At 41.2% G+C, this 16,855-nt stretch overlaps 1 protein-coding gene across 3 annotated transcripts; it reads left to right on the plus strand.

The window, feature by feature from the left end:
* The first annotated feature begins 437 nt into the window (after positions 1-437).
* Positions 438-9,042, plus strand: LOC106587314 (E3 ubiquitin-protein ligase TRIM39). Of its 3 annotated transcripts, none has more exons than XM_014175582.2 (8): positions 438-571; positions 2,527-2,589; positions 3,316-3,410; positions 3,671-3,781; positions 4,335-4,448; positions 4,647-5,133; positions 5,273-5,597; positions 7,893-9,042. In XM_014175582.2, the coding sequence occupies exons 3-8, from the start codon at positions 3,373-3,375 to the stop codon at positions 8,435-8,437; spliced, it is 1,620 nt and encodes a 539-aa protein (XP_014031057.1). In that variant the 5' UTR covers positions 438-571; positions 2,527-2,589; positions 3,316-3,372; the 3' UTR covers positions 8,438-9,042. The 3 variants fall into 3 exon arrangements, with proteins under 3 accessions (XP_014031057.1, XP_014031059.1, XP_014031058.1); XM_014175584.2 differs by having other exon boundaries at positions 3,671-3,680; positions 4,345-4,448; XM_014175583.2 differs by having other exon boundaries at positions 3,676-3,781.
* The last annotated feature ends 7,813 nt before the right edge of the window (positions 9,043-16,855 follow it).

Below are 16,855 nucleotides of genomic sequence, written 5' to 3' on the forward strand. Positions count from 1 at the left end.
TCCACTCAAAACCAGAAGGAGAAGTAATGTCCGCAGACAAGAGATCCTGACCTTTATGGCACAGGAGATAGTGTGCTTAACAGCAGAGTCACTGGATCAAGCACAGCTGTGACTTTATTCTCTTCAGTGCTACATTTGGCATCAAGGGCCTAATGATAGGTAGTGTGAGATTGGTTTGGGATCAGACCAATAAAATGCATCCCCAACCAATCCACTCATGTGTGTGTGTGTGTGTGTGTGTGTGTGTGTGTGTGTGTGTGTGTGTGTGTGTGTGTGTGTGTGTGTGTGTGTGTGTGTGTGTGTGTGTGTGTGTGTGTGTGTGTGTGTGTGTGAGAGAGAGAGAGAGAAAAGGCTTACTGAGTTAAAGTGCACAACACTCTGTATATTAGTGCTACCTGCTGGTCAGTAGAAGACACTGCAGTCTTTACCAGTCCAGTCAACTGTGTGGAGTAGAGCAGGACGCAGAATTGCATCTCTTTAACTGTCAAACTGAAAGTAAAAGTAAAGTTAAACACACCATTTTAGAGGACACGCAGTTCGATACTCCTGTTCTAATTGTTTGCAGAGATTGGTAAATAAGATGCAATAATCTAATTTCATGTTTTATTTCATGTTTTAAAGTTTTATAGAAACAATTTGTTTTATTATTATTGTCTTTCATGAAATGCATGTGCCGTAACCACCATGTGTTAAGGTATAGAGTGTAGGCCTACGTTATGTAACCCGCTAACGCAAGTATTTGATTGTTCTGATAAAGTTCTGGTACTACTGAAATGATCATTTTTGTATCCGATATGTGTAAAATGGCTATGAATGACAGTCATAGTGGAGTACATTTTGGGCTCCATTCTGTAGTTTTCAGGAGTTTCAGTATACTCACTAGGGAAAGACATTTTTCTAAAGGCGCTACAACTTGGATCTAAATAACCAGGTTTCCATCCAACCACCTGACGCATGAAAAAGGTCACGAGAGGGCTCATATATATAGAAACATGAAATGCCGATACAATTTTATAGATTCAGACAGACAAATTTGACATGGTGAGACCTTTTTGTGTAACGTTAGGTAAAATGTATAATGTGAGAAATTGCGGTGGAAACGCCTTTATGCGCAAATATTGATATATACTGAACAAAAATATAAACGTAACAGGCAACAATTTCAAAGATTTTACTGAGTAACAGATCATATAAGGAAATCAGTCAATTGAAATTCATTAGGCCCTAATCTATAGATTTCACATGACTGCGCAGGGGTGAAGCCATGGCTTCTGAGGAGCCAGGCCCAGCCAATCAGAATGAGTTTTCCCCCACAAAAAGGCTTTATTACAGGCATAAATACTCCTCAGTGTTGTGTGACACAGCTGCACATTTTAAAGTGGCCTTCTATTGTCCCCAGAACAAGGTGCACATGTGTAATGATCATGCTGTTTAATCAGCTTCTTGATATAAAACACCTGTCAGTTGGATGGATTATCTTGTCAAAGGAGAAATGCTCACTGACAAGGCTGTAAACACATTTGTGCACAGCATTTGAGAGAAAGGCGCCTTTTGTGTGTATGGAACATTTCTGGGATTTATTATTTCAGCTCATGTTGTGTTTATAATAATTTCATAACGTTGGTAGCCTACCCACACTGTAGGCCCCTTTCTGCGAGCTGTTGGCTAGAGCGCACGTGCCAAAACCAGAGTGGGCACATTTGCCATATCTCCTAAGACCGCCTCTCAACAGTTTATACATTTTTTACATAACATATGTGTATTTAGGTGAAAACATTACCTATTTTTGGGGGGCAAATATGTTGCTATATATATTTTATTGTAAGGGCAAAATTGTCCTCTTTAGTGGTTATTAGGGCACAAATATGAAAAAATGACAGTAGGTGAATAACATAGTTGCGGCATCCTGGTGTAATTTCTTGATAAACTCTTATTTAGAAACAAATATTACACAGTCCTGACAGCTCACTGAACTATTCCTGAGATATTTACTTACTAGAAAAAATGTAAATATCAAAATCACAAAAATTATCATTAATAATTACACACACTTCTTTTCAAATTTCCATGAAATGTATAATTTTGATGCATAATTTTTTTTTTAACCAGGAATATAAAGGTCACACACCCCCACACGTGTTATCGTTGAAAGCCCAGAATGTCCTGTCAAAGGGACAACAGGACTTAATACAGTGGCTTGTATGGCCTCAGAGATACAGACCAAGAACTGATGTCCACTAGAGAGGACAAAAATGGATTTCTGGGTCTACAGTGCCTTCGGAAAGTATTCAGACTCCTCGACTTTTTTCACATTTTGGTTACAGCCTTTAGGTTACAGCCTGTAACGTAATGTGGAAATAGTCAAGGGGTCTGAATACTTTCCGAAGGCACTGTATCTGTATAAGTAAAGGAATATTTATATATATATATTTATTATTGGAAATATTTACTTTACTTTGGCTTTGAGCAGCCAGCCAGCTTCTGCATACAGCCTATTCCTGTTTGACAATGGTTTCTCTTTTGCAGAGATTGAAAACATGAACAGGAAGCCTACTGAATAACCCTACAACAGATGATTTATGAGATCAGGTAAGAAGGCAGAGTTCCTCTTTAAACTAACTACAACTTATAAAGGCTTTATATTGCATACATCAAGTCTTTAAGCTCTATATAGATGATTCACAAGTCATCTATGAGCTTATGTCATACTCTATAAAGGGTGACATAACAGCCCACTATAGGGTTCATTACCAAACGTGACATAACAGCCCACTATAGGGTTCATTACCAAACGTGACATAACAGCCCACTATAGGGTTCATTACCAAACGTGACATAACAGCCCACTATAGGGTTCATTACCAAACGTGACATAACAGCCCACTATAGGGTTCATTACCAAACGTGACATTACAGCCCACTATAGGGTTCATTACCAAACGTGACATAACAGCCCACTATAGGGTTCATTACCAAACGTGACATAACAGCCCACTATAGGGTTCATTACCAAACGTGACATTACAGCCCACTATAGGGTTCATTACCAAACGTGACATAACAGCCCACTATAGGGTTCATTACCAAACGTGACATAACAGCCCACTATAGGGTTCATTACCAAACGTGACATTACAGCCCACTATAGGGTTCATTACCAAACGTGACATAAAATTTGGTTGATAAAAAACTGTGCTTTATAAAAGGAGACATAATGCAGGATTACTAAGATACAATGCTGTGTGAAATTACGTATAGATAGAGCCTTATATTGTACTGTATATATAGACATAACTGTTTATGTTTACTGGCTAGGTTTTCTGAGTGAGATCTGTCTGAGCAGTCCAGAGTCTTAAAGAGACATCAGACTGTATGGAGCCTGAGGGAGATCCTGGAGTCATGAGCAGGAGGTGAGTCAGAGAGAGGGGATGTTTGAGGGATAAACACTAACCAATGCTCAGTTTCATTCTGATAAATACTCTACAGCACAAACTACATACACAATCATATTTACAAACCACCTTACTGTCTCAGATATTGCCTTCATAATAAGAAAACATGAAACAGAATTAGGCCTTATTTTATATTCAATTTGATGTGTAGGGTCAAACAGGAAGGAGTATATTCCTTGAAATTGTCATAATGTGATGCTTCATTATTTGATGCATAGTATAGAACAGGAGAGAGTGGAGTCTCCTGCTCCCAGCTGTCTGACGATGAAGAGTGACAGGTCAATGGGCCAAGACATCAACTTCAAAATTGTAAATCTCCCTCACTCAAGGTGAGAACATTGTTCCAGCTTTAACTAATATATGCAACATATAAAAGATGCATGTTTGTTTATCTTAACCCATTATATACCAATGTCTGACAGTTGTGGGACCAGCTATGTTCTGCTCTTGGCTCAGCTTCCTGAACTGTTGTCACGTCCTGACCAGCAGAGGGCGTAATTGTGTTAGTCTTGGTCAGGATGTGGCAGAGGGTTTGTGTTTGTTAAATGTTGTGTGGGTGATTGGACTCCCAATTGAAGGCAGGTGTGTTGAGTTGCCTTTGATTGGGAGTCCTATATAGGAGTGTGTGTTTTTCTTTGGGGTTGTGGGTAGTTGTCCTTGCACTGCGTTGTATGTGCCTGCAAGACTGTTGCTGTCGTCTTTATTGTTTTTTGTCCAGTGGATACTTTACTCCTTTTTTTAAAATTAAAAAACATGAGTATCTACCTGCTGCGCCTTGGTCCATTCTTGAAGACAGTTGTGACATTCAGAAAGGGAAAACTAGCTCGCTGTGCTTCGCGAACACTATATTAAATCTAAGGTATGATTTTGTCTGATACATAGTGTCAAGCAGGAGAGAGTGGAGTCTCCTGCTCCCAGCTGTCTGTCTATGAAGAGTGACAGGTCAATGGGCCAAGACATCAACTTCAGAGCAGAAGTCTGTCTTCCAGATCTAAGGTGAGAGGGGGTGGTATAAAGGCCTGTCCAGAGTGACTGCAGCTAGATATATATTTCTGTATGAATTTCTGGACTAAGCAGGAGAGAGTGGAGTCTGATCTAAGGCCAGAGAGAGTAAATCAGCTGCTTTAGAAGACTGCAGTCTGGTAGAGTTTAGGAGGAAGGCCATGTACTAACACCCCCCCATCTCTTTCTCAGTGTCAGTCTGCTGACTGAGGATCTGTTCAGATGCTCTGTGTGTTCAGAGGTGCTGAGGGAGCCGGTCTCCATTCCCTGTGGACACAGTTACTGCAAGCAGTGCATCAGCACATACTGGGCCCAGCCCGACCCTGCAGGAGACTATGTGTGTCTCCAGTGCAGTAAGAGATCCAGAGTCCGGCCTGTGCTCTACACTAACACAGCCTTGGCCAGGTTGCTCCAGGGGCTCCAGCAGGCAGGCTTCAGTCCTGCCCTCCCTGCTCTGGGCTACGCTGGGCCTGGGGATGTGGCCTGTGATATCTGCTCTGGACAGAAGCTCAGAGCGGTGAAGTCCTGTCTGACCTGCACTGTCTCCTACTGTGAGAGCCACGTCAGGCACCACTACACTGTCCCAGCACTGCAGCGACACACCCTGTCTGAGGTCACTGGAGACGGGGGACACAAAGACCACAATGGCAACGCTGGACAGACAGAGAGCGTCATAGAGGTGCTGTCATTAACAATACACTATGTGAAATGACTACAAACACTTATCTACAAGCACTTCTAACACTATTAGAATGAGATGAACTGAACTGTGAATGTATTATATTACCTGAACTGTGTGTTTCATGTTTTCTCTTAAGGAGGAGGAGAGAGAGAGTGTCTCTAAAAAGAGGAAGATAATAGAAGTTAAAGAGGAGGAAAAAGATTCTGATGAGGAGATTTCTGATCGGAAGAACATCTCTAAGTTATACTTGGAGCAGGAGAACTCTAATCTTAAACATGATGTTCGTGAACTCAATAAGAAGAATGCTGTGTTAAAACAAGAGGTAACATTTGAGAAAGAACTGATGAACATCAGAAGTGCTGACATGAATAAGATCATAGCTACTCTCACCTCAGACCCACAGCAACAGAGAGAGGCTGAGTATGTGAGAAGAAACCTGAAGAATATGACCATGGACTATGGTTAGTATGACAATAATGACTCCTTAAAGTGACAGTTTAGATTCTTTAAGGTAGTACTAGGTTATTAGATAGTATTGTTAACAGGTTCTTATGAATGATAGTTCAACACTCATGGAGGTGTTATGACTGGTTTCATAAAGATGTTATAAATGCCTTATGTATACCCCCTTCAAGTAATGTGTTACCTTTCATTTTTTTGATCTTGAAACAATCAGAAAATTATTGTCTAAGTCCTGTATGTTACTCTGCAGTTAGACTCAACAGTCCTGTATGTTACTCTGCAGTTAGACTCAACAGTCCTGTATGTTACTCTGCAGTTAGACTCAACAGTCCTGTATGTTACTCTGCAGTTAGACTCAACAGTCCTGTATGTTACTCTGCAGTTAGACTCAACAGTCCTGTATGTTACTCTGCAGTTAGACTCAACAGTCCTGTATGTTACTCTGCAGTTAGACTCAACAGTCCTGTATGTTACTCTGCAGTTAGACTCAACAGTCCTGTATGTTACTCTGCAGTTAGACTCAACAGTCCTGTATGTTACTCTGCAGTTAGACTCTACAGTCCTGTATGTTACTCTGCAGTTAGACTCAACAGTCCTGTATGTTACTCTGCAGTTAGACTCAACAGTCCTGTATGTTACTCTGCAGTTAGACTCAACAGTCCTGTATGTTACTCTGCAGTTAGACTCAACAGTCCTGTATGTTACTCTGCAGTTAGACTCAACAGTCCTGTATGTTACTCTGCAGTTAGACTCAACAGTCCTGTATGTTACTCTGCAGTTAGACTCAACAGTCCTGTATGTTACTCTGCAGTTAGACTCAACAGTCCTGTAAGTTACTCTGCAGTTAGACTCAACAGTCCTGTATGTTACTCTGCAGTTAGACTCAACAGTCCTGTATGTTACTCTGCAGTTAGACTCAACAGTCCTGTATGTTACTCTGCAGTTAGACTCAACAGTCCTGTATGTTACTCTGCAGTTAGACTCAACAGTCCTGTATGTTACTCTGCAGTTAGACTCAACAGTCCTGTATGTTACTCTGCAGTTAGACACAACAGTCCTGTATGTTACTCTGCAGTTAGACTCAACAGTCCTGTATGTTACTCTGCAGTTAGACTCAACAGTCCTGTATGTTACTCTGCAGTTAGACTCAACAGTCCTGTATGTTACTCTGCAGTTAGACTCAACAGTCCTGTAAGTTACTCTGCGGTTAGACTCAACAGTCCTGTATGTTACTCTGCAGTTAGACTCAACAGTCCTGTATGTTACTCTGCGGTTAGACTCAACAGTCCTGTATGTTACTCTGCAGTTAGACTCAACAGTCCTGTATGTTACTCTGCAGTTAGACTCAACAGTCCTGTATGTTACTCTGCAGTTAGACTCAACAGTCCTGTATGTTACTCTGCAGTTAGACTCAACAGTCCTGTATGTTACTCTGCAGTTAGACTCAACAGTCCTGTATGTTACTCTGCAGTTAGACTCAACAGTCCTGTATGTTAGACTCAACAGTCCTGTATGTTACTCTGCAGTTAGACTCAACAGTCCTGTATGTTACTCTGCAGATAGACTCAACAGTCCTGTATGTTACTCTGCAGTTAGACTCAACAGTCCTGTATGTTACTCTGCAGTTAGACTCTACAGTCCTGTATGTTACTCTGCAGTTAGACTCAACAGTCCTGTATGTTACTCTGCAGTTAGACTCAACAGTCATGTATGTTAGACTCAACAGTCCTGTATGTTACTCTGCAGTTAGACTCAACAGTCCTGTATGTTACTCTGCAGATAGACTCAACAGTCCTGTATGTTACTCTGCAGTTAGACTCAACAGTCCTGTATGTTACTCTGCAGTTAGACTCAACAGTCCTGTAAGTTACTCTGCAGTTAGACTCAACAGTCCTGTATGTTACTCTGCAGTTAGACTCAACAGTCCTGTATGTTACTCTGCAGTTAGACTCAACAGTCCTGTATGTTACTCTGCAGTTAGACTCAACAGTCCTGTATGTTACTCTGCAGTTAGACTCTACAGTCCTGTATGTTACTCTGCAGTTAGACTCAACAGTCCTGCATGTTTACTTCTGTTGTGTATGATAGACAGCAGAAGGTTTATGCACACGGTTTATACAACAACTCTATCTAGAGTGCTTACATGAATACATTACATTAGATGTCATACCTTTTGCAAAATAGCCATATGTCAGAGAATAATGTATTATACAGTAAAATGTAGTTCCCCAGACTTATGTTATATATCCAGTGATATTTTGTAATTCTAATAAAGTGTGTGTTTCTCTCCACAGTGGATGTAACTCTAGATCCTGATACAGCACATCCTAAACTCATCCTGTCTGAAGACAGGAAACAAGTTAGATGTGGAGACATATGGCAGCATCTCCCTGACAACCCAGAGAGGTTTGATATCTCTGTCTGTGTCCTGGGAAAGGAGGGCTTCTCCTCAGGGAGATTCTACCATGAGGTGCAGGTGAAGGAGAAGACTGGCTGGTCTTTAGGAGTGGCCAGAGAGTCCATCAACAGAAAAGGGACGATTTACCTGAACCCTGAGGATGGATACTGGACTGTGATGCTGAGGAATGGAGACTACTGGGCTGGTGCTGTCCCCCCTGTCCCCCTCTACCTGAAAGAGAAGCCCCAGAAGGTGGGGGTGTTTGTGGATTATGAGAAGGGTCAGGTCTCCTTCTACAATATAGAGGCCAGGTCTCATATCTACTCTTTCACTGGCTGTACCTTCACTGAGAAACTCTATCCATTCTTCAGCCCTGGTAATAATTACACTGGTAGAAACTCATCCCCACTGGTCATCACTCCTGTAGATGTCACTGACTGACTGGTTTATACCAAACATTGAAATACTGTTAAAATAACTGATAATGTAATAGTGACCAAATAATGTAATAATTATTTATAATGTAATACATATTACATAAATCAGCAGATCATGTACTAACATTTTACATTGATAATGTAATTATTCAATTCCAGTTATTAATGCAGTAACAAATGTCATAAATAAGTATTGTAATCAGCACCAATTTATTTTGTGGATAAGGTTATCATTTCATGTGTTAACATAGTAAATCACAGTTTGCCAGTGCTGGTCATCTTCTTCATAATGTAATCCAATAAGACCTACCTGTCCATCTATCTCTGTGGACCATATCATCTTAGTGGACGAGATCCATATTCTTCTTCCTGATATAACATGACATTGGGAAGAATGAAAACAGTCCAATAAATACAACAGGAAGCCCAGGTCTGTATGCACTGTCATATGTTCAGTAAACCTCTGAAATTAGATTATTACATGATTTACTACAACAGTGACTTTTTGTCCTGCATGTTAATGGTTCTTACTATATTTTTGTTAAATACTTTTTTTTGCTGTTGAACTGCAAGGAGAGCTTGCAATAAATCATTTCATTGTGTTGTGTACTACGCTGTATCCTGTGAATATGACAGTGAACTTTGATTTGAATTGAGCAATCAGTTCAGCATCAGTAATGTACAGGTAACTGCCAAAATGAAAGAAACACCAACATAAAGTGTTTTAATAGGGCCTTGTGCCACCACGAGCCAGAACAGCTTCAATGCATCTTGGCATAGATTCCACAAGTGTCTGGAACTCTATTGGAGGGATGCGACATCATTCTTCCACAAGAAATTCCATTATTTAGTGTTTTATTGATGGTGGTGGAAAATGCTGTCTCAGGCGCCGCTCCAGAATCTCTCATAAGTGTTCAATTGGGTTGAGATCTGGAGACTGAGACGGCCATGGCATATGGTTTATATCGTTTTCAAGCTGGTCAAACCATTCAGTGACCAAACCATTCAGTGACCAAACCATTCAGTGACCAAACCTTTCAGTGACCAAACCATTCAGTGACAACTCGTGCTCTGTGGATGGGGGCATTGTCATCCTATGGGGACATAGCCATGGTAGCCAAAATAATGTTTTGCTCAGCATTTTTACACATGACCCTAAGCATGATGGGCTGTTAATTGCTTAATTAACTCAGGAACCTCACCTGTGTGGACGTACAGTACCTGCTTTCAATATACTTTGTATCCCACGTGTACTCAAGTGTTTCCATTATTTTGGCAGTTACCTGCAGTGCTTGACTTGGGCAGGAGTTCACCTGAGCTGAGTACCGGCACCTCAAATGTTCTACTTGAGCTCCTGTACCTCTTATAGAATATTAGCTCCAAAGTATTGTGGAGTTCCTGCACCTAAATATAAACAGTACCGGCACCAAAAATGAGTACCGGCACCTATTTCAGTCCAAGTCGAGCAGCAGTTAATTACCTGTAGTTTTCAGACAATCGACCATCAGCAGTAGTGAAGGCAGGTTTTCTATGTCAATGTTCAGCCACAAGATGGTGATGTTTCCCAACAGTCCATTAAGTGCAATAATGTTCTTAATGCTCACCGGAGCAACATTGCAGTAATGTTGTTATATAGCTTTGAGAATACAGATGAGGATAACATATCACATCCTAAAGTCAACCTTCAATTAAAACCCTTATTGGAAGAGTGTTTTTCAAACAAGATTTAAGAGATTGCCATTTGGTTTCTGCACACACACACACACACACACCTAGAACCAGTTGGTTTCATGCTGGGCTTAGCAGGCTGGGCTGTTAGCATCATTGATTAGCCACCTAGAGTTTTCTTATCTTAGAATCATCACAGCGCATCGATCTCCAGCCTCCCGAGAGAGATCAGACTTCACTCAGATAGACACTGTTATTAATGTGACTGAGGAACTGCTGGGTAGAGGTGGATGGAATCTGAGGGGAGGGTTACCTACTCAACCACCCCATTCATAGTGTGCTGTCTAAAGGAGGATGTATTATATTGGAGAGAGGTCTGGTTTTGATGTTGATATTTACACTTGTAAACTGAATATGCCTTTCCTAATAAAGTTGTTTTGAATTTAATTGACTCTCAACTCAGAGGATAGTCCTTCTATCTATCTCTACCTGCCCTCTCCTTCCTTCTCTCTCCCTCCTCTCTCCCGCTCCCTCTCTCCTCCCTCTCTACTTCCCCTCACTCTATACCTTCCTTCTCTCAGCCTATCCCCTCTCTTCCCTCCCTCCTCTCTCTAAAGGCACTGTCGCTGATAGAGTGGGTGTCTGTTTAGCCTAGTGATGACTCAGACTCAGTGCCCTCTATGGGAAAATTGCTGTTGTTAACAACTGTAGAGACATGAGAAAGTCACTGTTGTTAACACAACTGTAGAGATACATGAGAAAGTCACTGTTGTTAACACAACTGTAGAGATACATGAGAAAGTCACTGTTGTTAACACAACTGTAGAGAGACATGGGAAAGTCACTGTTGTTAACACAACTGTAGTGAGACATGAGAAAGTCACTGTTGTTAACACAACTGTAGAGAGACATGAGAAAGTCACTGTTGTTAACACAACTGTAGAGAGACATGAGAAAGTCACTGTTGTTAACACAACTGTAGAGAGACATGAGAAAGTCACTGTTAACACAAATGTAGAGAGACATGGGAAAGAAGCTTAGATTAAGAGATAATGACGCTAATCAAACTGAAAGAAACTCAACTGCTCGATATTCTCTCATCAACTAATATAAACTCTCCAGTCGTTCATCATTCCACGTCACAGTGTGTGATTACAGAAGTATGTGGTGTCTAAGGATGGGCTGTTTGTTCTTGTGTATTTTCTCTTCTGTAACACAGAACAGCTGCTCTTCTGTTACATAGTTTTAGTCACTAGTAGTCACTAGTTGTCACTAGATGGTCTGGCCATGCAGGAAGAACAGAAGTGACATCAGACTTGTTGATGTACTTCAGCTAGTTGTTCTTTGTGAAGCGTTAGCTTTATAGTCCAGGGGTAAGGGGTTAGGATAAAAAGGTAAGAGTTGGACTCCTAATTCAACCTTATTGGAGGAGAAGGTCCATGGTCCCTCCCCTGAGATATTATTGTCCAATGTGTTTTGAGAAGGAGGTGAGCAGAGAGGATGTGAGGAATCAAGTAAAAATGAATTGAGAGTCTTGGGGTTAGCTTATTTAAAAGGCCATTTTCTGTTAGATAGCGTCATAGTCTGTTCCTCCAAGCACGTCTCCATAGTAACGACTCTCAGAACAGCTGAGCTCCATCAGATAAACACTTCCAAATCCTGACAGCATTGGCTGACATCACTGACCTGCCGACCAGTCACGAGTGGGGCTTCTTATGATACACACAAAGGGAACGTTTTGATGTATGAAAATGTCAGCAAATTAATCTGTGTATTTTCTGTTTAAATACATCACTTCAGTTTAACATGTTTTGCTTTTGATTTCCACTTCTTCACCTTTGTCACCTGGAGACCACAGTGAGGTTTGTTGTCTTTGTCACCTGGAGACCACAGTGAGGTTTGTTGTCTTTGTCACCTGGAGACCACAGTGAGGTTTGTTGTCTTTGTCACCTGGAGACCACAGTGAGGTTTGTTGTCTTTGTCACCTGGAGACCACAGTGAGGTTTGCTGTCTGTCACCTGGAGACCACAGTGAGGTTTGCTGTCTGTCACCTGGAGACCACAGTTAGGTTTGTTGTCTGTCACCTGGAAACCACAGTGAGGTTTGCTGTCTGTCACCTGGAGACCACAGTGAGGTTTGTTGTCTTTGTCACCTGGAGACCACAGTGAGGTTTGTTGTCTGTCACCTGGAGACCACAGTGAGGTTTGCTGTCTGTCACATGGAGACCACAGTGAGGTTTGTTGTCTGTCACCTGGAAACCACAGTTAGGTTTTTGTTGTCTTTGTCACCTGTAAACCACAGTGAGGTTTGTTGTCTTTGTCACCTGGAGACCACAGTGAGGTTTGTTGTCTTTGTCACCTGGAGACCACAGTGAGGTTTGTTGTCTTTGTCACCTGGAGACCACAGTGAGGTTTGTTGTCTTTGTCACCTGGAGACCACAGTGAGGTTTGTTGTCTTTGTCACCTGGAGACCACAGTGAGGTTTGTTGTCTTTGTCACCTGGAGACCACAGTGAGGTTTGTTGACTTTGTCACCTGGAAACCACAGTTAGGTTTTTGTTGTCTTTGTCACCTGGAAACCACAGTTAGGTTTTTGTTGTCTTTGTCACCTGTAAACCACAGTAAGGTTTGTTGTCTTTGTCACCTGGAGACCACAGTGAGGTTTGTTGTCTTTGTCACCTGGAGACCACAGTGAGGTTTGTTGTCTTTGTCACCTGGAGACCACAGTGAGGTTTGTTGTCTTTGTCACCTGGAGACCACAGTGAGGTTTGTTGTCTTTGTCACCTGGAGACCACAGTGAGGTTTGTTGTCTTTGTCTATGTGATTATATTTGTCTACATGATGTGACTGTCACTTCTTGGCATGCGTGTGTGTATGTTCGTGTTCTTATACGTTTGTGTGTGTGTGTTTGTGACGTTAATTGTCACCTCTCTGTGAATGGTCTGTCACCCCAGTACAGAACATTGTCCTCTCCTATCAACATCAGGGAGAGAGGAGGAGGAGGATTACAGGAGGGAGAGGGGAGAGAGAGGGAGAGAGACACACACTGCTGTGTAAAAGTATTTGCCTCCTTTCTGATATTCTCTATTTTTTGCCTATTTTTGATACTGAATGTTATCAGATCTTCAACCAAAACCTGATATTATATAAAGGGGACCTGAGTTTACAAATAACACAACAATTATATACTTATTTCATTTATTTCATTTAACAAAGCAACACCCAATTCCGACATGTGAAAAAATAATTGCCCCCTTACACTCAATAACTGGTTTTCCCCCTTACACTCAATAACAGTTTTTTTCCCCTTACACTCAATAACTGTTTTTTCCCCCTTACACTCAATAACTGGTTTTTCCCCCTTACACTCAATAACTGGTTTTTCCCCCTTACACTCAATAACTGTTTTTTCCCCCTTACACTCAATAACTGTTTTTTCCCCCTTACACTCAATAACTGTTTTTTCCCCCTTACACTCAATAACTGTTTTTTCCCCCTTACACTCAATAACTGGTTTTGCCACCTTTAGCTGCAACGACTGCAACCAAACGCTTCCTGTAGTTGTTGATCAGCCTCACATACCTGCAGAGGAATTTTGGCCCACACTTGCATGAAGAACTGCTTTAACAAGCATGAACTGCCATTTCAAGTCCTGCCACAACATCTCAATTTGGATTAGGTCTAGACTTTGACTAGGCCATTCTAAAACTTCAAATGTGTTGCTTTTTAAGCATTTTCATGTAGACTTGATTGTGTGTTTTGGATCATTATCTTGCTACATGACCCAGCTTTGCTTCAGCTTCAGCTCACAGATGGATGCCCTGACATTCTCCTGTAGAATTATCTGATACAGAGCAGAATTCATGGTTCCTTCTATTAAGGCAAGTCATCCAGGTCCTGAGGCAGCAAAGCATCCCCAAACCATCACACTACCACCACCATGCTTGTCCGTTGCTATAAGGTTCTTACTGTGGAATGCAGTGTTTGGTTTTGACCAGACATAATGGGACCAATGTTGACCAAACAGTTGACTCAAGTTTGCCAAAAAGCATCTGTAAGCACCTGGATGATCATCAAGACTCTTGGCAGAATGTTCTATGGACAGATGTGTAACTGTTTGGACGACTTGGGTCCCATTATGCCTGGCGAAAACCAAACACTGCATTCCACAGTAAGGAACCATGAATTCTGCTCTGTATCAGAGAATTCTACAGGAGAATGTCAGGCCATCTGTCTGTGAGCTGAAGCTGAAGTGCAGCTGGGTCATGCAGCAAGACAATGATCCAAAACACACAATATACAGTCGTGGCCAAAAGTTTTGAGAATGACACAAATATTAATTTTCACAATGTCTGCTGCCTCAGTTTGAATGATGGCATTTTGCATATACTCCAGAATGTTATGAAGAGTGATCAGATGAATTGCAATTAAAACTCTTTAGGGATAGGGGGCAGCATTGGGAAGTTTGGATGAAAAGCATGCCCAGAGTAAACTGCCTGTTACTCAGGCCCAGAAGCTAGAATATGCATATAATTAGTAGATTTGGATAGGAAACACTAACGTTTCCAAAACTGTTAAAATAATGTCTGTGAGTATAACAGAACTCATATGGCAGGCAAAAACCTGAGAAAGATCCAACCAGGAAGTGGGAATTCTGAGGTTTGTAGTTTTCAAGTGAATGCCTATCAAATATCCAGTGTCTGTGGGGTCAGATTGCACTTCCTAACGCTTCCACTAGATGTCAACAGTCTTTAGAAGTTGTTTCAGGCTTCTATTGTGAAAGGGGAGCGAATAAGACCACTCTAAGCAGATGGCTTAGCTGAAAGTCTTTAGTTTAGTCACGCGTATGAGCGCGAGCTCCGTTCCCTTTCCTTTCTAATGAAAACAGTTTTGTCCGGTTGAAACATTATTAATATTTATGATAAAAACACCCTAAGGATTGATTAGAAATATCGTTTGACATGTTTCTACGAACTCAAATGGAACTTTTTTGACTTTTCGTCTAGACTTTGTGCCCACGCTTTGTGCATTTGGATTACTAGACTAAACGCGTGAACAAAAAGGAGGTATTTCCACATAAAGATGAACTTTATCGAACAAAACAAACATTTATTGTCCAACATGGAGACCTGGGAGTGCCATCAGATGAAGATCATCAAAGGTAAGTGATTCATTTTAATGCTATTTCTGACTTTTGTGACACCTCTCCTTGGTTGGAAAATGGCTGTATGGTTTTTGTGGCTAGGCGCTGACCTAACATAATCGCATGGTGTGCTTTAGCTGTAAAGCCTTTTTGAAAGCGGACACAGCGGCTGGATTAACAAGAAGTGTATCTTTAATTTTATGTATAACACTTGTATCTTATATCAATTTTTATGATGAGTATTTCTGTAATTTGATGTGGCTCTGCATTTTCACCGGATGTTTGTTTGAGACAATGCATTTCTGAGCATAACACGCCAATTTCAAATGAGGTTTTTGGACATAAAGATTAACTTTATTGAACAAAACAAACATTTATTGTCTAACATGGAGTCCTGGGAGTGCCACCAGATGAAGATCATCAAAGGTTAGTGATTAGTTTTAACGCTATTTCTGACTTTTGTGACACCTCTCCTTCTTTGGAAAATGGCTGTATGGTTTTTTGTGGCTAGGCCAATCGCATGGTGTGCTTTAGCCGTAAATCCTTTTTGAAATCAGGCACTGTGGTTGGATTAACAAGAAGTTTATCTTTAAAATGGTGTATAATACTTGTATGTTTGAGGAATTTTAATTATTAGATTTCTGTTGTTTGAATTTGGCGCCCTGCAATTTCACTGGCTGTATGCCAGGTGTTCCGCTAGCGGAACCCCCTTCCCAGAAAGGTTTATTGCAAATTCAGTGAGTCTGTGAGCGCTTGTTGGAACAGAGATGGAGATAGAGGAGAGGAAGAAGGATGAGGGTAAAGAGGAGGGAGAGGGGCGTACAATATACAGATGGAGAGACAGACAGAGGAGGAGGAGTAGAAGATGAGGGGGAGAGGGGAAGACAGGAGGGAGAGAAGAAAAAGAGAGATGTAAAAAGGCAGAATGAGAGGAGGAGGAAAAGGAGGAGGGAGGAAAAAGAGGATGAAAGAAGAACAGGGCTACAAGACAGAAATAGAGAGAGAAACAACATTTATAATTAAAAACAAAATGATTGCATTGAAAAGTGAGGTCATTCTCCACATCTCAATGTCAATAAAGTGAGCGTCAGTTCACTCCATATGGAATAAGACTTGACAGTGTCATTGCATCTCTCAGATACTGAATGTGATGTTGTGTTGTCCCTATTCCAACTCTACTGTCTACTGTATGAGATCAGAGATCTGTTGGATAGATCAGGAGAAACTGCATTCTATTGGGGTTGGTTCTGAGTGTGTGTGTGTACAGTATGTGTGTGCGTGTATAGGTGTGTGTATCTGAGTGTATGTGTGAGTGTACAGACATGCATGTGTGTGTGTGTTAGACGATATTAGGTTTCATCAGAGGGAAACACTGATTCAGCACAAAGGAAGCCCAATCTTACTCATTGGCTGAGTTCAGTTTTCATGTTTCCACGGCAGAAAAAGCACTGTACTTATTGAAGCATATCAATAGACAACCCTGGAGCTCTCTGTCCTACAATCTCACTGTCTGAGGTTTCACCTTATGGACTAAATGTCTCTCAGCATACAGCTGGTATAGATAAAAGAACACATTCATGAACATTGCAATAGAACCATTAGACCTTTTTAGT

The sequence above is a fragment of the Salmo salar genome, chromosome ssa26 (assembly GCF_905237065.1).
Source record: "Salmo salar chromosome ssa26, Ssal_v3.1, whole genome shotgun sequence".
Lineage (NCBI taxonomy): Eukaryota > Metazoa > Chordata > Actinopteri > Salmoniformes > Salmonidae > Salmo > Salmo salar.

What these genes read in the sequence shown, in the direction of transcription:
- LOC106587314 (XM_014175582.2), top strand. Translation starts at nt 3,373, where the DNA reads ATGGAGCCTGAGGGAGATCCTGGAGTCATGAGCAGGAG. An exon ending in GTCTGTCTTCCAGATCTAAG is followed by an intron (nt 4,449 to 4,646) that starts GTGAGAGGGGGT and finishes TCTCTTTCTCAG; the next exon opens with TGTCAGTCTGCTGACTGAGG. An exon ending in GAATATGACCATGGACTATG is followed by an intron (nt 5,598 to 7,892) that starts GTTAGTATGACA and finishes TTCTCTCCACAG; the next exon opens with TGGATGTAACTCTAGATCCT.